Raw genomic sequence first — 24,302 nt, 5'->3', positions numbered from 1 at the left:
CCTTTTTATCCAGCCTAATGATCTCTGTCTTTTCAATTAGGATGTTTAATCCACTCACACTTAGTGAAGTACTTATCACTGGCTGAACAGGGAACACTGTGAATGCAGGGCAGACTTGTAAATTTCCTGAATTTGGAATATATTCTCCAAGCTGTAGACAGATCTATAAACAAATATTGTTTTATATATTTATATACATATTATATATATATAAACAAATACCTTTCTACAAAAGGTAGAGGCTTTATTGCCACAAGATGTTTAAGTACAGCAATGTTTAGTAATCTAAACCATGCTGACCCAGGGATGACATCCCTTAAAGCCAGACTTAAAAAATGAAAACAAGAATAATTTTTAAAAATTAACTAAGCAGAGGGGCGCCTAGGTGGCTCAGTGGGTTAAAGCCTCTGCCTTTAGCTCAGGTCATGGTCCCAGGGTCCTGGTCCCAGGGTCCTGGGATGGAGCCCCACATCGGGCTCTCTGCTTGGCGGGGAGCCTGCTTCCCCCTCTCTCTCTACCTGCTTCTCTGCCTACTTGTGATCTCTGTCAAATAAATAAATAAAATTTAAAAAAATTAACTAAGCAAAGGCATCAGTAGTCAAGCATTGGAGGAGAAACAGTCTATAGGATTAATTCAGGCAAGCCACTAAACAAATAAGAAAACACACAGTAATAACAACCACTTCTGGAAGGAGGAACAAATTAGAATCTATAGTTGCTGTTATATATAATCTGAAATATCCAGTTTCAACAAAAATATGTGAAATATGCAAATGAACAAGTTAACTCATACACAGAAAAAAAGTAGTCAGTAGGAATTGCCCCTAAAGAGGCCCAGATGACAGATTTGGTAGGCGCCCCGGCATTTTATTATTTTAAAAAGCATCTATTTATAAACATGTTCAAAGAACTAAAGAAAATTATGCTTAAAATTTTTTAACTAGAAATCAAATAGAGAATACAAGGAAATACAAGTTATTAAAAGAAAAAGTGGCACATTCGGAGTTAAAAGTACAATTACTGAGGGGCACCTGGCCGGCCCACTTGGTAGAGCATGCAGCTCTTGATCTCGGAGTCATGAGTTCAAGCCCCACACTGGGGGCGAGTTAACATAAAAACAATTTTTTTTTAAAAAAGGTATAATTACCGAGATGAAAAACTCTCCAGAAGGACTCAAGAACAGATGTGAGCCAGCAGAAGAAAGAAAAAGCGAATCTGAAGATAGATCAGTAGAGATACTCTAACATGAAGTATAGAAAAAAAAAGATTGGGAACACTACAGATTTATGTAACAAATTATTTTCTGTCCTTGGAGAAACTATGTTAAAAGAAGCCATCAGGACTCATGGAGTTTAAGTGGCAGTCTACACTCCCTTGTACTGCCCAGACCATTGCGGTATAATGGAACTTTGGTTTTCAAACTCCTGCAAATGGCCCTTTAATTTTAAGTTTGACAGGGCAGGGCCTGAGGGCCTGCTTCCAGCAAAAGCACGTGTTCTCTAGTTCTGAAATTTGTTCGAGTCTAAACATCATCTGCAGGCTTGGCTTCAACAAAATGTGCAAGTCAGAGCATTCTGAGGAATATTTTTTAAAAGAAAGTATTCATCTAAATCCCTGTGTTCCCTCCTCTAGACTGTTATTCAAGACAGCAAGGCTGTTCTTTGCAAATCCCAATGTCCAGAAAAAAGCCTTCTTCTCAGGGAATATTAGTAAAAAGATGAATTGATTATATGTGGCCTCACAGGACTGTTGTTTGAAAACACTGCCTTGGTTAGAATTTATAACTGTGCAGTCTCAATAAGTCCACGAATTAATTTCACATTCTCGTGTCCTTAAGAGGTAGGAAGGGTTAATGTATAGAATAATCAAGTTACTCTTTCAAGTATCTACACATGGAATCCCATTTCAGTAGAAGATGTTGTACATGAAAATATTCTGAGGTAGTGGTCTTTGGGTTACAGCATCTAGAAATAATCGTTACCTTTTTAAAAAAAGATTTTATTTATTTATTTGACAGAGGGAGACGAGAGAGGGAACACACACAGGGGGAGTGGGAGAGCGCTGAGCAGGGATCCCGATGCAGGGCTCAATCTCAAGACCCTGGGATCATGACCTGAGCCGAAGGCAGACGCTTAACGACTGAGCCACCGAGGCGCTCCTAAACATTATTTTTTTTTTATTTAAAGTTTTTGTTTTAAAGATTTTATTTATTTACTGGGGTAGGTGGAAAGGAGCAGAGGGGGGAGGGAGAGGGACAAATACGGCCTACACTGAGTGTGGAGCCCAACAATCCGAGGACACTGAGATCCCCACCTGAGCCGAAACCGAGTCCCACGCTTAATCAACTAAGCCACTCGGGCACCCCTCATTACATTTAAATATAACTAATTCAGGTAATTTAGACAGGCTTACATTAAACAGAAGGGCAGTTTTACTTCTGGGATCTTTAAAAGAGAGGATAAAATCTACATGTAGAAACATCATGATTTACAGAAATGTTCATTAAAGAAAACAAAACTTCCCATTTTTTCATTTGTCACCCAAGGTAACTCAATGTCTTCAGAGAAGTTAAGTTGCTGTCATAGCTGGTTTATTTTTGGGTCCATTATTTTCCCATTGACTCAGCAGAAGTTCTCACTTGTTTTTGCCATTGACCAGGAGAAGTCACAAAGGTCCTGACTTTCATGAGTCAGGATTAGTCTGGCTACAGTCAATCTGACTTGCAAGATAAGAGACTGTGGTTTGGCCTGTTTCCTGAGCTGGAACTTCTGCTGGGTCTGGGGCCATGGAGGCAGAGGGAGAGTCCCTCCATCCTGGGAGGGCACTCAGACCCAACTCTGATCCTGCAATCTTGTCCAAAGGCCACTACTGCTTGCCATCACCCACATACGGGCATGGATGGGCACTGAGGCTCAAAAGTAGTCAAATTCCAGGATGAGACGGATAGGAGAGGCACCTCTGGGCATCAGGGTGTAGAGAGTTGCCTGCCTCTGAGCCCCGGAGTAATCTGGGGTAAGGGATGACAGCGAGTCTTCTTCACTCTGCCAACTTCATCTCTGGGCATCCCTGGCAATGTGAAATTCTTTTATTTTTGAGTTGGTGTCATCTTGGAGGGAGTTGATAACACAATCAGGGAATATATTTCTAAGATGACAACTGGTGAGTTTGTACTGCATGAAAAGCAAAATTGGGAGAAGCTTCCATTTGGGAAAAGCCTCTAATAAACAAAGTTCTTTCAAAGACCTTGCCTCCTTCCCTTCCTACAGAACCACCCAGGGGGTTGCAGGAGAAGGGATTGCGATTTGTGCTGTACACTTATGGAAACAAACTCGGGCTCCAGCAGAGCCAAGTGACCTGCCTAGATGGTTCAAGGAGCGTTCACATGACTGGTTCCTGTCCAGCGTCTGCCCCTGCCTGTGTGGCCCAGCTCAGGAGGCTCTGATCTTCACTTCTGCTTTCTACTTAGGAAAGGAAAAGAAAGGAAAGGAAGGAAGGAGGGTGGGAGGAAGCAAGAAAAACCCTCCCAAGGCAGAGCTAGTCCCAACCTATAGGTCACGAGTATTTTTGGTATTTATTTCTCTTGCCCTCTTGCCCTTGCCGAAGACAATGACCCAATTTGTTTCTGTTTTCTCTCCCCCCTTTTCACCCGTAAGAGCCACTTTACGAAAGTAATTTGAGTTTTTACAAAAGGGAATTTAGAAGGCTATTTTCAATTCATGTGTAGGAGTTTCCCAATGATGGAGTCCTCTGAAACTTACTTCTTCAAGAACTTTCAAACATTTCTCAGTGAGATTTGAAATGTCGGAATAATGGTCGCACATCTTCATTTCCCTCTGGAGAAAAGGAAGTAGGGATGCTAAGGTGCTGCCCATCGCATCCCATTTAGTCAAGGGCCTGGTGCATTACTGTGGGCTGCAGACAAAGTGAGTTTCTCTGCTGTGTTTGTTGATATCTCAAGAAAAGCCAGAAGCCATAGCTTGCTCACCTCTCCACGCTCTTCTGGAGCAGAACTGGTCCAGGCTTCTTGGCTCTTCTCAGGCTACATGGCACAGACTGAGCAAACTGGACAGGATTTGGGGGGGCTGTGGGCATTCGATATTTATTATCTGTGTTTACACTGCACAATTATAGTCAGAAATATAAAGCACAAAGTATATTAACTTAGGTATTTCATGTTAAATTTATATGAAACTTCCAAATAACAGTTTTTCAATTTGTTTATTTATCTTCTACATGTGAGCATACCTTACTACAATGGGGTTCTTTTGCTTGAACTAGCCACTCAGTTCCCAATCCAGGATTTAATGATGAACTATTCACATTCCCTTTTTTCAGATTTTTATTTGTTTATCTAAGAGACAGAGAGACAGTGAGAGAGAGAACATATGCAGGGGGAATAGGAGAGGGGGAAGCAGGCTTCCCACCGAGCAAGGAGCCCGATGCGGGGCTCGATCCCAAGACCCTGGGATCATGACCTCAGCTGAAGGCAGACGCTTAACAAATGAACCACCCAGGCACCCTGAACTATTCATATTCTTGATAGTCATCATCAATAAGAAATTTTGCACAAGTAGGAGATATAAAATTTTTTGTTGATTTTTTCAACAACCATTCCAAAATTTCTAACAGCAGAAATTATCTTATATGTTTTAACAGCCTTTTTTTTTTTGCTTGTTCACTGATAAAATGTAATGCTAGCTTTTTCTACAATGCAGATCCTTTTCAAGTCCTCAGAACTTTCTTGTATGGAGCATTTCACAGCAACAGTGAAATAGGCTCCTGCTGGAGTCTGGGGCTCCTGGGTTGGCAGATCCTCAGAGGCTGGCTTGGGCGAGGCTGCTCCTAAGTAGGCAGCCACAGGCCCGAGAGATCAATGCTCACACTGCTGTCAGTCTATTGCCTTCACCAGCAGAGCAAGTTAGGGTCTCCCTGCCTCCGCCTGCCCATCTGTGAAGTGGAGAGAACAGTAGTACACCCCTGCTGGGGGTGTTATTAGGATGGAATGAGTGCTGTGTGTGGCCACACAGTAAGTGCTACCTATGTGTTTATTAGATACAATTAAAAGGTCAAGGGGCTCTGGAGCAAAGCCCCGAATCACGTGCTGCGCCAGCCAGAATCAGATTACTTGGCTCTAGAATTCTGGCTGCACCGCTCCCTAGATGTGGCCCATAGCAGGTTACTCAGCGTCTCCAGCCTGGGATTCCTGGCCCATCTGTGATGATGGCATCGGTACCCATGGTAGTGTTGTACAGATTAAATAGGGCAGTTCACATAAAATGCTTGAAACACAGCAAATGCTCCAGAAACACTGGCTGCCAAGACACAGCAGAGCCTGGATATGAACTCAGAGGTGCTGAGTTCCAAGCCGGGGTGTACCCTGCCCATGGTCCACGTCTACCTCCCGCAAGTTGCAACTCTCCAACAGAAAAGCGCTCCACCTGTCCGACTCTCTTCTAACAAGTTATTTTAAATCTTTCCACCCAAATTGTACTTTTCCACATTTTTTGTTCTTCATCTTTGGACTTTGGAGTGGTTTTTCCATATCCTGATATAACAATGCCAAGATCGGTCAAAGTGACTGCATAGAGGGCCAGGCATTAAAGGGAATTCCTTTTGCAAAGACATAGAGGCTGCTGGTCAGTCTTTTTCCAAGTAAGTACGACACATCCTTCCTCGTTCATATTTTATTAAGAAGTCCTATCAAAGAATTAATCAGTTATAAAACTTTAAATATTAAATAAATCATTCTTAGCAAATAGGTGATTCATGTAAGAATACCAGATTTTTCGTAAGACCAGAAGCAAAGTCAAATACATCATTTCATTTTACCAATTATTTTTAATACTTAATGGTCATAAAAAAGAAAAGGACTTTAAAAAAATAACACTGACTCTGTGCTAATGTTAACACCAGGGAACAGCTGTAGAGATCAGGCTGTTAAAGTGTAAATTTTAGATCTGCAAGGGAAGCAACATGAAATAAGTCATCTTTTATTAAAATAGATCTTTTCTCTCTTTCCAGCATATACATATATATGTACTTTCTCTTTAAATAAATATATATTATGTATTTTTCACGATGACTTACTTGACAACATTCACCTGGTGCTTTAGGACCATGGCATTCGATTGGGAAAGGAAGACAGATTCCAAAAACATGGAGTGTACAGGGATTCTCCCAAAGAAGAAGAAGAATTGCCTTGAGTTGGAATGTCTCTCGGCTCTCCTCATATGAGGACTTCTGAGTCTTCTGAGGAGTTGTCGGCAAATAAAAGTCCATCTGGTGATGGGCTCCCCAAAGGCAGTGTGCTAGATTGGGACCAGGAGACTCCATTTTTTACAAGTCTGTCCTCTGGCAGAACACAGTTCTTTTCCGGGGCGGCAGAAGCCAGATCTCCCCATTCCTCATTGCCCCCGTTCAGGATGTACCTTTCCTCCTGAGGTCTGTTCTCGTGAACTTCTGCCGTCACGATGCTGACAGCCGCACTGGGAGTACAAGAACCAATGATAGAGTCAAGATCAATATTCATGTCTAGCTGAGCAAGGGCGGGGCCCTCTCCAGGATCCTCACAGCTCTCGGGAAACTGTGTGTTGATGTAAATGACATTAGCTTTGTCCTGAACTTCAGGCAAACTTTCCAAGAGCTTTTCTAGCTGCAGCCTCAACATGGAAAAGGTAGGTCGGTCCAAGGGCTCAGCTCTCCAGCAAGAGTGCATTATTTCATACCTACAAGCATACAGAAATGTGAGTTATTTCTCGGTCCAGAGCCTGGAACCCTGAGTGCAGTCCACACTTCGTTTTCACCTGTTCTTTGATTCCGTCACATTTTAATCCACACTAATTCTACTTTTGGTAAATTACTGTGGTTTGCTCATGGCATAATATTTGTTCAGCTTATATAAATGTCCCATAGGTATGTAATAAGTGATTCTCTGGCTCCAGGAATACAGAACTTATGTGGCAATAATATCTAACGCTAATGAAGCGGATTATTTCAGGTCCTCCCTTCATGCTAGAGGTTGGCAAACCATATTACCCACAGACCAAGTCCAGCCCATTGTCTGTTTTGTAAATAAAGTTTTATTGGAACACAGCTACATTTATTTGTTGACATATTGTCTATAGCTGCTTCTGCTACCATGGCAGAGTTGAGTAGTTGTTACAGAACCACATGGGCTGCAAAACCAAAAATATGTATTATTTGGCACTTTACAGAGAAAGTGTGCTGACACCAGTTCTATACCATCAAACTGGGACCGCAACCAGGAGAGCTGTGTTAGCTGGGCCCTGGGGCAGGGGCTAAAGTGGTGAAGGATGTCTATCTCACAGGGCTGGGCGTTTTGTGTGTGTGTCACTACACTGAATCTTCTCAGCAGCCCTGTCATTATTACACTGCAGTAAAAATGAGAGCGGGCTCTGGGATGTTACAGATGCCACCATGGCTGTGTGGACGGTAGGGGACCAGCCTCTGACTGGACAACTCCTACTCCCAGGAGCTCACGGCCCCTCTGCTGTGTTCTGTACAGACAACTTGCTCTTCCAGGCAGCTTTTTCATTCCCAGCGTCTGACAGAATTAAGAATTCAGGGGCGCCTGGGTGGCTGAGTGGGTTAAAGCCTCTGCCTTCGGCTGGGGTCATGATACCAGGGTCCTGGGATCAAGCCCCGCATCAGGATCTTTGCTCGGCGGGGAACCTGCTTCCTCCTCTCTCTCTGCTTGCCTCTCTGCCTACCTGTGATCTCTGTAAATAAATAAATAAAATCTTAAAAAAAAATTATGAGCACAATAAAACAAAGAGATGACTGAATTATGAACTACTGGCCAGAGATGAAGAGTGAGTTATACCATCATTTCATTTTGATTCTGTCCTGTTTTCAAAAAATTGGTATTTGTGTCGCTGGATATGAAAACAACCCAAATTTAAATAATCTGACACATGGAGTAGATGCGATCCTACAAACATAAATATGCAATTCCTGTATTTACACTGAACATGTGATATAGATCCTTTGGCTAATTCTTTTTTTTTTTTTTTTAAGATTTTATTTATTTATTTGACAGAGATCACAAGTAGGCAGAGAGGCAGGCAGAGGGAGAGGGGGAAGCAGGCTGCCCGCTGAGCAGAGAGCCTGATGTGGGGCTGGATCCCAGGACTCTAGAGATCATGACCTGAGCCGGAGGCAGAGGCTTAACCCACTGAGTCACCCAGTGGCTCATTCTTTGGCTAAAGAATAAAGCCCCCACTTTGGCTAATTCAACTAGCATGTGGTCCTTCACACATGGGCAGATCTCATCTCCAGAGGGGTCTAACAATATCTTTTCACTTGTTTACTTTTGCAGCCTCTATCAACACTTGCAGATGCTTCTGGGAAGTGGAGATCTGCAAAGCACTATGCCTACAAGGGGGCCGGCCATGAAAACAGGACACTGAGGCATAGTCCCCCAGCTGAGAACCCTGATTTTCACAAGGACATCAGGCTTCATGGTGCTTTTGCCTCTCTCTGTTTTTACAAAACTTTAGTAGATGGCTACTTAGACTTGACAAACAGTTTTTGTTTCCATTTTCATGGTTTTTGTGGGATAAATCAATTTGCATGACTCCCCCCATCCCAACAAAGCCTTGACTGTTAGCACTCTGAGATGAGCTTTGAGGCATTCTGTCCTTAGAGACACATTCTCCTTTCCATTACTTCATCAAGGGGCTGTGTTATCTAACTTACTTTCAATGTTTCTGGGTCTTAGGAGAAAGCATTTGAATAATCTATCATTTTTTTCATGTAGCAAAGTAGCAATATCACTTTGAAACTTATTTATTTTTGAAGATTTTAATTGTTTGAGAGCGAGCGAGCAAGAGAGACAGCATGAGTGGGGTGAGGGGCAGAGGGAGAAGCAGACTTCCCACTGAGCAGGAAGCCCAATGTGGGGCTTGATCATGGGACTCTGGGATCATGACCTGAGACGAAGGCAGACACTTAACCGACTGAACCATCCAGACACCCTGAAACTTATTTTTTTACTTTCAGTGCTTTGTGAAGTACTTAAAAATATGAACATGGAGGCACCTCGGTGTCTTGGTCATTAAGCCTCTGCCTTCAGCTCAGGTCAAGATCCCAGGGTCCTGGGATCGAGACCCACATCAGGCTCCCTGCTCAGTGAGGAGCCTGCCTCTCCCTCTCCATCTCCCTGCCTGTGTTCCCTCTCTCACTGTGTCTCTCTCTCTGTCAAATTAAAAAAAAAACAAAAAACAAAAAAAAACACGGCTTTTACAGATGTGGGAGCATGTATATTGTCTAAGCTGCTCCCCACAAAGGGCAATGCCACAGTAGCGGACCAAGGAGAGGAGCAAGAGGGCCTGCAGAGTAATGGGGGGCTGTGAGCTTTAGGAATTTCAGGGTTTTTTTTTTAGGTATTTTTTTTTTTTGGAAGATTTTATTTATTTGTCAGAGAGAGTGAGCACAGGCAGACAGAGTGGCAGGCAGAGACAGAGAGAGAAGCAGGCTCCCTGCTGAGCACGGAGCCCGATGTGGGACTCGATCCCAGGACGCTGGGATCATGACCTGAGCCGAAGGCAGCCGCTTAACCAACTGAGCCACCCAGGCGTCCCAGGAATTTCAGTTTTATGGGTGGAAAAAAAAGCAATAGGTTTGGTAGCTGCCTTTGTAAATGGTCATTTTTGTTTTTCTGTTAAGATTTTATAAAAGAGATAATCCAATCTTATGAGCTGCCAGGGGCTGAAGGCAGGGGAGGGGGAGCTGTCTCATGGGTATAGATTTTCAGTTTCATAAGACGAATAGAGTCCTGGAGATGGAGGGTAGCAATAGTTGGGTAACAAAGTGAAAGCACTTAATGCTCCCGAACCTCACATTTACAAGCGGTTACGTTACGTCTCTTTTACCACTATTTTTTTTTTTAAGATTTTATTTATTTATTTGACAGATCTCAGGCAGGCAGAGAAGCAGGCAGAGAGAGAGGAGGAAGCAGGCTCCCCGCTGAGCAGAGAGCCTGATGCGGGGCTCGATCCTGGACCCTGGGATCATGACCTGAGCCGAAGGCAGAGGCTTTAACCCACTGAGCCACCCAGGAGCCCTCTCTTTTACCACTATTTAAAAAAAGAATTTAAAAAGATGTAATCATACGCAAGTGTAAAATTTATAAATGGATGAATTCACCCGTATCTGTCAGGCACCTGCTTTGTCCCTGGCAAAGGGATGTCTGACATCACGTTCTTAGCCCTTTAGCCCCTCTGCCTGCCATGGGTCAGATCCCAGTGGGTTTGGGCTTTGCCCTATGGGCAATGGGGAGTATGTCTGGAGCATCCATGATCAGACTAATTTCAGAAAGATCACTTTGGTTGCCACCCAAAGGATGTGTGTGTTAGGAGCCTGGGGGTAAGCAGAAAAACGAGATGGGAGACAGAAGGGCCTGCATTATTCCATGGGAAATAACAATGACCCTGACCCACTCATCACTCACATACACTGTGAGGTCACTGTGCCACTATTTTCATATATGTGATGAGGAAGCGGAAGTCAATGGAAGTCAACGGCCCCGGTCCGTCCAGCCCTGGGATTCCATGGTTTGAGGGTTCCAGGGGTGGGAATGGAGGGGAGGGGGACTCCGAAGGACATCTGCTGGCTGATAGGACTCAGCTGGATAAAGGAACAAGGTGGTTCCCTGGTGTCACACTGGACAATGAGGGCAATCAACACAAGAGCTGTGAACCACAGTGGCCAGCGGGGGACGGGGTGGGGGAGTCCTGAGGGCTGCAGCCAGGATGCCCTGAACTCAGCTCAGGAAACGTCCCACATAGGTGACAGAGGCATCACACAGCATGGTCTCTTTGGCAATGGGGAGCAGGGCACAGAGCGTTCTCTGCTCTTTACATTGTCATAGCGCTTAGAGTTGAGTTTAAAGAGACCAAGGGGCAACTCAATGCAGGAATGCACTCATCTCGACTAAAGTTTAGACAGCAGACATGGAGGGGAAGCTCAGAAGGATCTGTCTCATTTTTTGAAAGAAAATGCACAGATATGTAAACACAGACTCCTCTTTGGGATATATTGTTCTCCAGCATCCAGATTTGAGGGGAGATGTGGGAAGAGGGTCTGGTTCCCCAGAGCCCCTGTAAGCCCGTAATGTGGGGACCACAGACCGTCTGCTTTGCCTGACTTCCCTGACACACAGCATCTACGTCGCTCTCACCTAAAACTTCTCACTGACTCAGCATTCCCTGCTTGGCTCTATGTGAAACGTCTCAAAACCAGCGTGTGACACAGCTCAGACCTCACTAAGACCCCAGATAATCACCAAATGCCAACTTCTGGAGCACAAGAAAAGCTAAGAAAGAAACGGCAACAAAACTCTTCATTCAAAATTGTTTGGCTGAAACTGCTTCCTCATTATCAGACGCAAACATGTTATTGACACGGTCCCTTTAAAAACAACCATAAAACCCCAAATCTAATCTAATTAGGATTTCATGATATTTTTAAGGACTTATGTTTTCTGTGTCTGTTCTTCATGTAATGTATTTACAACCACAATAACCACCACCAAGCAGGGTGAGGCTCTGGTCAATAAAGTTTCCTTCTGCTTGGCTTGGACAGGATCTGGGAGGCCTGAATGCACACTGACCTAGGTCTTCTCACCCGTGTGTAGAAGCAGGGCCAGAGTGATTGTGTGTGTGTGTGTGTGTGTGTGTGTGTGTGTGTGTGTAGAGGGGTGTCCCCACGTGCTTCCTCACACCACAGCCCCATCATGGCGTTCCATGACAGCCACGCAGGCCTGCGGTCCTAAAACGTTCTTGTTAACTATGCTGAAAATGCCCTCTCCAAGCCCAAGACTCCTGTGATTTCCATCAGGAAGGTTCAAATCACTAAGCTAGAGGCCAGTGCCACAGAAATTATTTTTGTAACATCAGCAAGGTATTTGGATGACATCAATCTGGAAGGATGCTACTAATCCCTGGTACCATTGTGTGATGTTCCCACAGGCTGAGCATTCTACCTGTTCTCTTCTTTAACTTTTCTTCCCAATCCCTCTCTGAATACGTGACTCTACTTTTTTGTGTGTGCCTAATAATGAGGCACAGAGAGGTCAAGTCAGTCGAGATGGCCACACACATGGCTGGCTGGGAGGCAGTGGTCTGTCTGATTCCAAGTCCTGGGCCTCTTCCCATACTGCCTGCCCGCAAGAGAGAGGGTCTGTGGGGACAGGTGTCCCTGTAGTCCAGCACGTTTGGAGCTGGGGGCTCTCATGCCTGGCTGAGCACATGGTCGGTCTCCCAGGGAGGATTTTAACATACATATTTCTAAGCCCGCTTTGGACCAACAGAGTGACAATCTCCACACAGGGCTGAGGAATCATGCTGTTAGAATATCTCTCTAGCAATTCCGAGGACCGGGCTGACCTCAGTCACTGGCATAGATTTCCAGACTTCCTAACTGAGGGTATCATAGTGATTGGTATGTCTGAAGTGTTATATAGAAAAGGAACCGTAGTGGTAAGAGGACAGGTAATTGTTCAAAACCCTCATGTACAAGAGAGTCAACCTGTTTGTCTATGGGGTCGGTGCCTAGAGGGGCTTACAGAACATTGGGGCACGTGCCGGCTTGCTGGAAATGTGCACACACCAGCTCCCACACCAAGAAAGGCTCGTGCCACCCTCTGCACACACCCATCTGGCTAAGCGTGAGCCCTCCTGCTGAGCGGCCACGCCTCCCCAGGTCTGCGCAGCCGGCCCCATGCAGAGCGCCCGGCGACACGGAGAAGCTCACTCACAGTTCATCCAGGCAGTCCTCGGGCTGCTTCAGCCTGTGGCCATGGAGAAGATAGTCGTACATTTCGTGGTTCTGGACTCCCGGGTAGGGAGTCATTCCCCGCGTCGCTATCTCCCACATGGTCACGCCAAATGCCCACTGAGAACAAAGCAACAACAAGTTAGGACGCAAGTCTTTTCTGAAAGGCTGAATGGCCTTTTTCATGTAGAAAGGGCATTTCCTTAAAGCCTGAGGATGGTGCACAAAGCTGACAATTATGCCTGAGACATGCTGCTTTCCCCGCGCTGCAGTGACGCGCGGGTCAGAGAGCCACACTTCCCTAGTTGTGATGAGGGAGCAGAAGGCTGGCTGAGGACAAAGCAAAAGCTGGCACCTTATACCCCCTTTCTCCCCCCAACCTCGGTAACATGTATGGCATTCCTCAGGCACCCCTGGCTGCCCTAAAAGAAAAACAAATAGTTAACTTGCAGAGATCACAATCCTGCAAGGCAGGAGTCTCCCTTGGTTTACAAATATCCTAGAGATTTACAACAAAGCAGCTATCTTATCAATAGCTCAATTTCCAGAGACAAACAACTCAGTTCCTCAAGCCCTAATGTCTCCCTTCCCTCCATAAACAAAACTGAAGGAGGCGGAGGTAGAAGGAAATGTAAATAAAGTTAAATTTCTTCTAAACCTAAATCTTGATAGCAGGAATGTGACATTCCACCAGGAAACTCCCAATTGTCTTCATGTTAGTGCCTCATTAAAGGGAAAAACGGCCTTGGCTTGATAATAACCAGGCCTTCAGTATCCTGACAGTCTCTTTACCTGATAGCCCTTGTGAACACCCCCTTTGTCCTCACCTACCCAACTTCTGTGTATATAATCAGCCACGCCTCACATCCCCGGAGCAGCATCTGTCTGCTCATGGGTCCTGTCCCCGTGCTTTAATAAACCACCTTTTTGCACCAGAGACGTCTTAAGAATTCTTTCTTAGCCATCGGCTCCGAACCTCACCTAGGTTCTAGAACTTCATCAGTTGTACCAAGGCTGCTCTGGGAAATCTGGCAAGGCGGAGAGCCCTCTCTCCGCATGTCAGTGCTCTGTGTAATGCTCTGTTCCCCTGCTGTTGTTATGTGTCTTTGTCTCCCAATCTCTGGGTAAGGGTTTAATTACACAGAATCTCTGATACAGAGCCACTGGACAAATTCATTCAATTTCATGTGAATATCTTAGGTGTGGGCAATAAGTCAGTATATTGCACACACACAAAAAAGATTGGAATAAATTAAAGGCCTATGCAAAACAGATCTGAATGTCAAGTGACATCATCAGAATATAGTTTTCTACCTGATTTAAGGAATCTAGCACTGAACAAAAGGTGTGAACATGCTCCCAATACTCAGTTTATCAGAGAGTAACATGTCTTACAACACCAGCTCAAGTCAATTCTTCCTACGCACCGTCATCTTTGCAATGTGGGGCTCCGAATCAAAGCCCCGCACGTACCACGTCACTTTTACTCGTGTACACTCGGTCCGCAAGACTCTCTATGGCGATCCACTTCACAGGCATCTTAGCGATGCGGCCTTGGCGGTAGTAATCCCCACTGTAAATCTTTTTAGAGAGGCCGAAGTCCGCGACACAGACAGTCATATCGTCTCGTAACCTGCAGAGGGCAAGTTCACGTCCTCAGCGACATTTAGAGGTAAAGCCTAAATCATGGGTCTGCATCAGACATAGCTGAAAACATTTCTGGTAAGTGACCAAAAGAGATCCCAAGGGCCTGTGAGGGTCCTGCTTTGGAACCGATGGCAGAGCAAGTGACAGGGAGTTATAACCTTGCACCCAGTGGTCCATGTGAGGACCTGGAGCAACAAGGGCACCTGTGCACAGAGAGGAGAGCCACCTGGAGGGAAGGGATGCTTCACAGGAGAAAGAGCAGCAGCCCAAATCCAGGGCCCTCCAGCGGACTCACCGAGCGCCAAGCAGCCTTCCTGTCTGGTGTCTGCAAGCAGCACTGGCTCCTGCCAGTTTGGGGGAGGTGAGGAAGTACAAGCTATGAGAGGGGGACCCTGGACTTCCTGTTACGATAGCCAGGGGGTACTTGAGGAATTAAGCGGAAAATGAAAGGGATACAATTGCATTTATAGCCCAGGCTGTTAAAGCAGATCCTAGACAAGAAGAAGGAGAGAGGAGGAGGAATGAGTGGTCTGGAGGTGGGATGACTGCCTTGTGCCAGCCTGACACTGGCTTTTAAAACCGCAAAGTCCCCCATCCTGGGAAATCCCTCAGTCCCAGGCAAAATGGGCAGCTGGTCACCCTACCTGATGGGAAAAATATGAAGGAAAATATTCAGGGCAAACAGAGGTGCCCTTTTCATGATTCTCCCTCCATGGTATAAAAATCACTTAAATAAACAAACAAGAGGTGCCTGGGTGGCTCAGTTGGTTAAGTGTCTGCCTTTGGCTCAGGTCATGATCCTAGGGTCCTGGGATCAGACCTACATCGTGCTCCCTGCTCAGTGGGAAGCCTTCTTCTCTCTCTCCCTCTGCTCCTCCCCCTGCTTATGCTCTCTCTCTCTGTCAAAGAAAATAATAAAATCGTAAAAAAAAAAAAAAAACCAAACCACTACCACCACAACAAAAAAATCCCCACAAACAAGCAAACAAGACCCTTCTGGATCTTAAAAATGCGGGACTAGTGGTAGGGGGCTGGTGGGAGGCTAGGTAAGGAGTTGGGGGGCAGCCCCTATGGTCACATCTCCAACCAAGAAAAACAGTAACGATAATACATTTAAAGAATACTCTCTCTTCTTGGAATAATTAAACTTAAAAATCGAGAACTAGTTATTGTTTTTGAAGACTCAGAGCAGATAATGATGGTCCTACTGGAGAATGGAGAGAGGGAGGAGCCTGAGGTCAGAATTCTTGTATAAGTCCTTGTCTCTCTGCTGCAAGAGGAAAGCCTCCATGTAGTTTCACAGTACACGTTCACAAGGCAGGATCTCGAAGCCTGACAGACAAAACCCTTACGATTTTCCTTACTGCCTCCATGACTAGCTGGCTTACATGTAATTCTGGGTCTAAAGTGAGCCGATGGCAAAAGGGAAGGATCACGAAGGTCATACCCAGCACTCTAAGCTGAGAGGGTGAAAAAGTTACAAGAGAACATTCTGGAAGCCAACCAGACTTGCGGAGGCAGACGTTGTGAAGAGACCCAGTCATACATCAGAGCCAGAGAAATCCCATCTCCAAAGCTAGCCAAATGCTTCCCTCCCAAACCTGCCTCTCTCCCATGTTTTAATAGCAACAGGCCAGCCCCTATTCCTATCCGGCCCCCCAATTATCTCACACGATGAGGTCTAGCCCTCCTGGGTTGGGCCAGGACTCTTACATGCAATTTCGAGCAGCTAAATCCCGATGCAGAAAATTCCTGTTGCTCAGATACTCCATTCCCTGGGCAATGTCCACCATGAACTTCAGTAGTGTCTGCAGCGGAATATGCTGGGGAGAGGAGAAGCAAGAAGACAAAATATGTTTTAATAGTTAAACTTGTGGAGAGTTATTGCCACCTGAGGGGAGAAAGAGAGTTTTTGTGTTTGTTTGTTTACTGTTTGTATTTCTCAAAGGAAACAAACCTTTCACTTCCATTTCACTCACCTCACAAATAAGGTTTTAAAAAAGGAATAAAAACAACAACAAACCACAAAATTTTTGGCAAATTTCACATTCTCCCTGTCTTTAAAAATATTGACGGTGAGTATTTCTTTTTCCAAGTTATAAGGTCAAATGGGATCCTTTGTGTCCTTCAGAGTGGCAGGGGGATAGAACACCTGTGCCAGGAAAAGAGGGGAAAAGAGGGGAAAAGAGGGGCAGGCTGCCTTAAGTGGGGGACAGACAAAAAGCCCGCTCAGCCCACTCCAGTCATATAAGCGTATGCGATCATCTTACTTTGAGACGCTTGCAAAGATAAGTTTTTTTTTCAGACAGAATATAGGACCATCTTTGCATCTTATCACAGGACCAAAGGACCACAAGGAGAGGTATTCAGGGGTTTTGTTTTTGTTTCTCTAGAGTCCTCTGGTGAGTGTCAAGTCTACGCTGTACAGATCAGTCCAGAAGGCTCGGTGAGAGAACTTGTCCTGTCAGGACTGAAGATGAAGGTGATGATTGAGGAAGACCTCTGTGTAGTAACTAAACATTTTAGCACAACAAAGGCCCCAAGGAAGAGGGTTTACCACAAGTTCCTGGCAGTCACGAATGGGTCCATCCATGACAAACTCTCTTCAGGGCACTGGATTTGTCATGGCTTATTTTGTATGGAACATGAGTTTTCCAAAGTGGTGCTCATGAAGACGCTGAATTTTTGAAGATTTATATTTCCCAGCTAAGATATGTGTTAATTACATCCTGTCTATATAGCAAAATGCTTTAATTATCCTTTAACTTTACATACTGGAGTTGTTAAAAACAAGTAAACAAAAAAATGTAAACAAATCAGCCAGGAAATTCTTATGCTTCTCTTCTGTATAATTGAGGCACTGAGTTTCTAGATGATAGAAGGACTTGGGTACTAAAGAATATGAAGTCCTGCTGGCATCATGAGTGTAGCACATATTAGGTACTAATCATTTGTGTTATTTTTCCCTAGAACATTTATGTTATTCTTGCAGACTGGGACCAAAGGTAATTTAAAAAGTTAACTGTGTGGTAGAACTAAGAAATGAATTCAACAAGGTTCCAGGATATAAGATCTAGATACAAAAATTAGTTGTATTTGTATACACCAGCAATGATCGATCTGAAAATAAAATTAAATAATTTCATCCAAAAACAATTCAAAATAAAACACTTAAGAATAAATTTAACAGAAATGCAAAACATACTCTGACAATGATGAAACATTAACATTAAAGTAGATCAGAATAAATGGAAAGATATCCTATGTTCATGGATTGGAAGACTTAATATTGTTATGATAGCAACACTCCCCAAATTGATCTACAGATTTAATATAAGTCCTATCAGAATCCCAGCTGGTTTCTTTGTAGAAACTGACAAACTGATCCTAAAATGCATATGAAAATTCAAGCACTCAGAATATCCAGAACAAGCTTGAATAAGAAGACCAAAGTTGGAAGCCTCACATTGACTGATTTCAAAATAAGAAAGCAATGATAATCAAGATAACATGGTACTAGCATAAGGACAGACTCACAGATTAATGAAACAGAATTGAGAGTCTAGAAATAAACCCACAAATCAATGCCAAGTGACTTCGAATGGAGTGCCAAGATTGTTCAGTGGGCAAAAGAACTGGACAAGAGAGTGGGATATGCAAGAGAATGAAAGTGGACCCCAACCTGAACTCATATACAAAATTAACTCAAAATGGATCAAAGACGTAATGTAAGAGCTCAAGTATAAAATTCTTGGAATTATTCATAAAAGCCAAAAAGTGGAAACAACCCAAAGTCCATTAACAGATCAACAAACGAAACATAATATAGCTAGACAATGGAGTATTATCTGGTCTCAAAAAGTACCGATAGAAGCTACAGCGTGGATGAACCCTGAAAACATGCTCCGGGAAGGAAGCCAGATACGAAAGACCACAGACTATGATTCCATTGACCTGAAATATCCGAAGTAGGTAACTAGAGAGAGACGGAAAGCAGGTTGCTATTTCAACTGAGGGTTTCTGGAGGGGAGGTGGGTGGGGGGATGGGGTAAGTGGGGGATGGGCATTAAGGAGAGCGCATGATGTGATGAGCACTGGGTGTCATCTAAGACTGATGAATCAATGACCTCTGAAACTAATAAAATACCATATGCTAATTAATTGAATTTAAATAAAATAAAATAAAAATTTTTTAAAAAGGTTGCTTAGAGCTGGGAACAAGGTGGGGAGGGGAGATCGGGAAGTGATTGCAAAAGAGTATGGGACTTTGTTAGGTGATGAAAATGCTCTACAATTATGCTACACAACTTGAGAGCATACCAAATACCCCTGGGTTGTACACTTTAAGTGGCAGAAGTGTAGGGTGTTTGAATTATATCTCAGTAAAGGTGTTATTTAAAAAAAAAAAAATACTGTTCCAGGAGAAGAGAGGGAGGGGAAGGGGAAAGAGAGCAGACTTCTCTTTTTGTCTCTGGAGGCTGGTGGATGAGGACGTCAGGCCTGGAGGAGCTGCCCCCATCAGACATGTGGAGGGGCAGCTACAGCTGAAAAAGCAGAAAGGTCGAACAGTTGTGGACACGAGGTGATGTTGTTGAGGGCAGAACTGACCAACACCGCAGCTGTCCTACCTCTGGGCTTCGCTGTGTGAGATCCCTTTGCTCCTGCTACTGTGGACCAAGTTATGTGAATGTGCTCCCCCTGCAGGGCCAGGGTGCTGGGCCCTACGTGCCACTCCATCTTCCATGGGAATAGTATGTCTGGAGGTGTGCAGGGCAGACAGGAGATGGCAGGACAGGACTCCAGTTCTTATGGGGGTGGACACACCAAAGGGAGGCAGGCTGCAAGAACATGGGCATCAAGCAGAAATAAAAGCAACCTGCTCTAGAACCTCAGCAAAAGGATGAATGCTCATGGAAAAATTTTTAAAAAATATTCTACACTGTCATTGTGACTATCCCCAAAAGAGGCGTAGGAGTAAAATGGCAAATTAAGAGGAAGTACAAGGCCACAATCAGAAGGCGCAAAGACCTAGTGATCTGAGAGCACACATGTGTTTTGAAAAGAAGGCTGTCTCATGTGTCAAAAGCAAAGAGGCAGAGAGAATGGCGTGATAAAGCAGGAAAGATAAGTTGGGATCTATAACAGATCAGATGGCTTCCTTTGTGTGTAATATAAAGCCCAACTCAAATGCTCCAATGAAACTACAGTATTCAAGACCATGTGGGAGGGGCGAAGAATGGGCACACAGTTTAACAGTAGAGAAAAGAGAAATCAGAAATAGACCCACACTAACACAGCCAATTCATTTCTGACAAAGATGTGAAAGCAATCAATTCATTAGGTTAACGACAGCCTTTTCACAAATGATTCTGGTCATCTATATGAAAAATAAAAGCAAACCTTAAGCTAAATGTCATACCTTAGATAAAAATTAATAAAAAATGGATCATAGACTTAAATGTAACACGTAAAATCACAAAGTTTTTAGAAGATAACGTAGGAGAAAAATTTTTTATCTGGGTTTAGGCAAAGAGTTCTTAAACATGACAGCAAAAACATGATTCATCAGCAAAAGTTAAATATTTTTATTCGCATTAAGAGAATACGAAGACACACACAAAAAAAGAGATAATACAAAGACAAGCTACCTATAACTAGGAGAATAATCTTTGCAAACTGCATATCCAAGAAAGGTACTATATCTAGAATATATAAAGAACTCAGAAAACTCAACAATAAGAAAAACAACAACCCGGGGCGCCTGGGTGGCTCAGTGGGTTAAAGCCTCTGCCTTCGGCTCAGGTCATGGTCCTAGGGTCCTGGGATTGAGCCCTGCATTGGGCTCTCTGCTCAGTGGGGAGCCTGCTTCCTCCTCTCTCTCTGCCTGCCTCTCTGCCTGCTTGTGATCTCTCTCTCTCTGTCAAATAAATAAAATCTAAAAAAAGAAAAACAACAACCCAGTTAAAAAAATAAACAAAAGACATTAACAGACCCTCACCAAAGAGGATATAAAGATGGTATATAAACACAAGACAGGATGCTCAATGTCCTTAATCATTACAGAAATGTAAATAAAAGCCATGGCGAGATATCACTACCCATCTATCAGAGCAGCTAATAACCAAATCAAACCAAACCCAAAAACTACTGATAATACCAAGTGCTAACAAGAATGCAACGCAAATGAATCTCTCATACACTGCTGGTGGGAATGTAAAAGTACAGCCACTTTGGAAAATCTAGAAGTTTCTTTTAAAAGTAAACATACCCTTTCCTAGTATGACCTAGTATCTCATCTCTGGACTTTTTACCCTAGAGAAAAAAGAAGTTATGTTCACTCAAAAACCTGCACATGATTTTTTTTTTATAGCAACTTCGTTCATCCTTGCCCCCAACTGGGAACAACCCATGTGTGCCTCAACGGTGAATGGATAAGCAAACTGGTCTGTCCATGCACTAGGAGATACACAGCAATCAAACAAGGAATGAACTACTGGTCTAGGCACTAACTTAAATGGATCTCAAAGGCATAATGCTGAGTAAAAGAAGCAAAAAATTACAAACTGTATGATTCCATTGACGTAACATTCTCAAAAAGACAAAACTATAGTCATGGAGAACAGATCAGTGGTTACCAGGAGTCAGCCATGGGGGCAGAGCATGACTACCAAGATGTCGCAGGAGGAGGTGTTTTTGGGTGATGAAACTGTTCTGTATTTCAACTGTGATGACGGACACGTGAATCCATTTACGTGTTAACACTCAGAGAATTGTACATCGGAAAGGGCAAAAGAGTAAAAAACTCTGTATGATTATTTATTTATTTATTTTATTTTTTTTTAAAGATTTTATTTATTTATTTGACAGAGAGAAATCACGAGAGGCAGGTAGAAAGAGAGGAAGGGAAGCAGGCTCTCCGCCGAGCAGAGAGCCTGATGCGGGACTCGATCCCAGGACCCTGAGATAATGACCTGAGCCGAAGGCAGCGGCTTAACCCACTGAGCCACCCAGGCGCCCTCTGTATGATAATTTAAAAAGGATTTTTATAAAGATTATAAATGGTCCCTATTGCTTCCACAACGATTCAGGAAAAAAGTTCAGTAAGAGGCTACTCTTTTTCCAAAGGGGCCACATGAGAGAGGAGGGTTGAACGTCACAAGTAAAAACAGATGACTGTTGGCCATCAAATAGCCCTGAATATGAGCCTGGATATTTTTACTGTAGAATTTACTCTTATGCAACATGAAATTCCCATGCCTCTAAAAATTATTAGAAAAATCCCACCACATACCAGAAAACTGAATGGGAGTGAAATTGCTCATCAATGTGAAATGAAATCCATTCAAGGGGATGGTGTGTAGCCATTCACAGCCAACTGTCTGGAGGCCGCCCTACTGGGGAGGGGTGCACATTGGGATGGGGCCATCAGAGAAGAGCCGAAAGCAGGGGCTCTGCAACCTGGGGGCCAGTCCTGCCTCCATCATTGCCCGATCTGTGCCTCAGTTTCCTCACCTGAGATTCTATTATTAGAAGGACCTCCTATGGTTGCTGGGCCATTACTGCAACACTATATGCAAAATAAAGCCTCTGAGAAGCGCTGGAGAAGAGTCAGCCCCATGGATGGCCTGCGGGGAGACACGTACCTCCTGAGCACCAGCCTGTGAAACACGGAGGCATGGAATGAACAGCTGGGATGGGAATGGCCAAAGATGCCAATTATTGGGTAAGATGTTGCCGATTGTAGTTTTGTTTTGTTTTTTGTTTTTCCATTTCCAGGCTTCTTATAATGTTATGTCTTTCTTTCAGGAAAAAAGGAAGAAAGGATGCCTGGGTGGCTCAGTTGGTTAAGTGACTGCCTTCGGCACAGGTCACGATTCTAGAGTCCCAGGATCGAGTCCTGCATTGGACTCCCTGCTTGGCTGGGAATCTGTTTTTCCCTCTGACCCTCCCCCGTCTCATGCTCTCTTTCTCTCATTCACTCTATCAAATAAATAAATAAAATCTTTAAAAACATAAAAATAAAACTAATAAAAAATAATAAAAACAAAAGAAAAAGAAAAAGGGAAGAGAAATACTCAGTCATGCTGAGTCCCCTATTTTGGATTAGGCCCTTCATCTCTTCGGAGAAGCCTCAGTGAGTTTATAATAGTTCTGAGATGTAGCTACAATTTCCTAACTCTGGCTAGTGACTGTGTGGGTGGAAGACTTAAAGTCATGAGGAAGAGAACAAAAATCTGAGCATGAGACAAAGGGAAGTGAAAGAAGAAAGATCACTTATACCTCCCTGGGAGTAATAAAACAAGTAAAAGAAAAAGAATAGGAAAGCAAGAAATAAACTTTCACATCCATAACACACAGCGTCAGCAGGACATAGGAAAGAAAATTCCAGAATGTTTACCCTAAATTGGGTCTCAAGGTTTTGTGTTTGTTTTTTAAGTGCCTTGCCAAATTCAACAAATGGCTGTTCCTGCAGATTTGTCTGTCTCTTGGGATAATGACTCTCCTCATTATGCCCTGCAGTTGGGATGAGGACTTTCTCTCCTTTCTCGGGGGCCCTGGTCAGTCACCTGTGTGGGACCTGTGGCCACATGCCGGCGGGTATGGTGCCTCAGTCTAAGCTCCTGTTTTTGTCGCGTTTCCCTGTGCTGCAGGATTCAGACGGTGTTTGCCTTGTGGAGTGACAGCTCCTCTTAGGGGCAGGGTTGAAGGGAAAGCATGCCAGCCTGCTGATTCACAATAGGCTTTCCGATCCGGAGGATGGAGGGGCTCTTGATAATCCAAAAGGTGGACAGGGTATATTCATGCTCAGTGTCCAGAAAAACAGCTCAGTGCAACTTCCTCTGGGAATGAAACGGATCCTGCTTCTAGTAATTTCAGAGTGAACGAGCTGGAAAGAGGAGACTTCAAAAGAAAGAGGCCACTCTGTCAGCATGTGGGGCCCACCCGGCTCCACAGCGATAGGGCTGGAGCCCTGAGAACAAACGCCCAGCTGGCTTCATCCCCCCATAAAATGGGAATTGTAAGACCTATGCGCAGGCCTGCTGTGAGGACAGAAACCACATTTCAGCCCCAGGGTGCATAGCGAGCACTGAACAGAGGCCACACGTCCTCTCCCTCCCTCCTTTATTTTCAGAGTTAGCTGCTGAGGTTTCCCAGGCTTTGTCACAGAAGCCTGGGGGCCGTTCAGAGGCAAGACGACTGGGTAATTACCTTGGGTCCTGTCTCCAGTCGGGAATAGAGTAAATACGTGTGTAGATCCCCGTACTTCATGAAGGGTAAAATCACCATGGGCTTTGGGATGCCCTGAGAGCTCATTTCTATACATACACCTGAAATTAAAACCAGAGAAAGTTACAAAGAGCCCTTTGTTACCGGTAACTGCAGGAGCACTGGCCAAATTGAAACCATGTGCTCTCGAGGTAACAGTTAAAAACAAAATAAACATGGGGCGCCTCGGTGGCTCAGTCCGGTAAGCCTCTGACTCTTGATCTCGGTTCAGGTCTTGATCTCAGGGTCATGAGTTCAAGCCTGTGTTGGGGTCCATGCTGGGCGTGGGGCCTCCTTAAAAAATTAATAAATGAATAAAATATAAAAACCCATAAATCACAAACAAGCCGTATTAGAATGTGGAACACATACTGAGTCCACTTCTTGGTAATTTTTTTTCCTTTCAGATTAGTAACAGTGTTTGCATGAGAGGTCTCAAAATTCATCAGTTAACAAGCATAGTCATCTAGACACCTGTGGAGTTTTTGTTACACTGAGCCTAAGTGAGGGTGACTGCAAAAGAATTCAAGGGCAAACTAGTTTCCTGGGATAGTTAATATCTGATCAGGTGAAAAAGCCTAGGGCCAACAAAT

General features: G+C 44.1%; 1 protein-coding gene across 1 annotated transcript in view; it reads right to left on the bottom strand.

Annotated features, from left to right (window-relative positions):
- Nucleotides 1–4,498: 4,498 nt before the first annotated feature.
- MERTK (MER proto-oncogene, tyrosine kinase) overlaps nucleotides 4,499–24,302 on the bottom strand; it is a 115,020-nt gene continuing 95,216 nt past the window's right edge. Inside the window, exons 15-19 of the mRNA XM_045979440.1 lie at nucleotides 23,653–23,771; nucleotides 16,156–16,265; nucleotides 14,269–14,428; nucleotides 12,779–12,915; nucleotides 4,499–6,725 (exon numbers count right to left, since the gene is read on the bottom strand). Of these exons, the coding sequence (XP_045835396.1) occupies nucleotides 6,227–6,725; nucleotides 12,779–12,915; nucleotides 14,269–14,428; nucleotides 16,156–16,265; nucleotides 23,653–23,771 (1,025 nt within the window). The 3' untranslated portion in view covers nucleotides 4,499–6,226. The remainder of the gene's footprint in view (nucleotides 6,726–12,778; nucleotides 12,916–14,268; nucleotides 14,429–16,155; nucleotides 16,266–23,652; nucleotides 23,772–24,302) is intronic.

Source organism: Meles meles, chromosome 15 (genome assembly GCF_922984935.1).
Source record: "Meles meles chromosome 15, mMelMel3.1 paternal haplotype, whole genome shotgun sequence".
NCBI classification, from domain to species: Eukaryota; Metazoa; Chordata; class Mammalia; order Carnivora; family Mustelidae; genus Meles; species Meles meles.
This window is presented reverse-complemented; position numbering and strand designations above follow the sequence as displayed.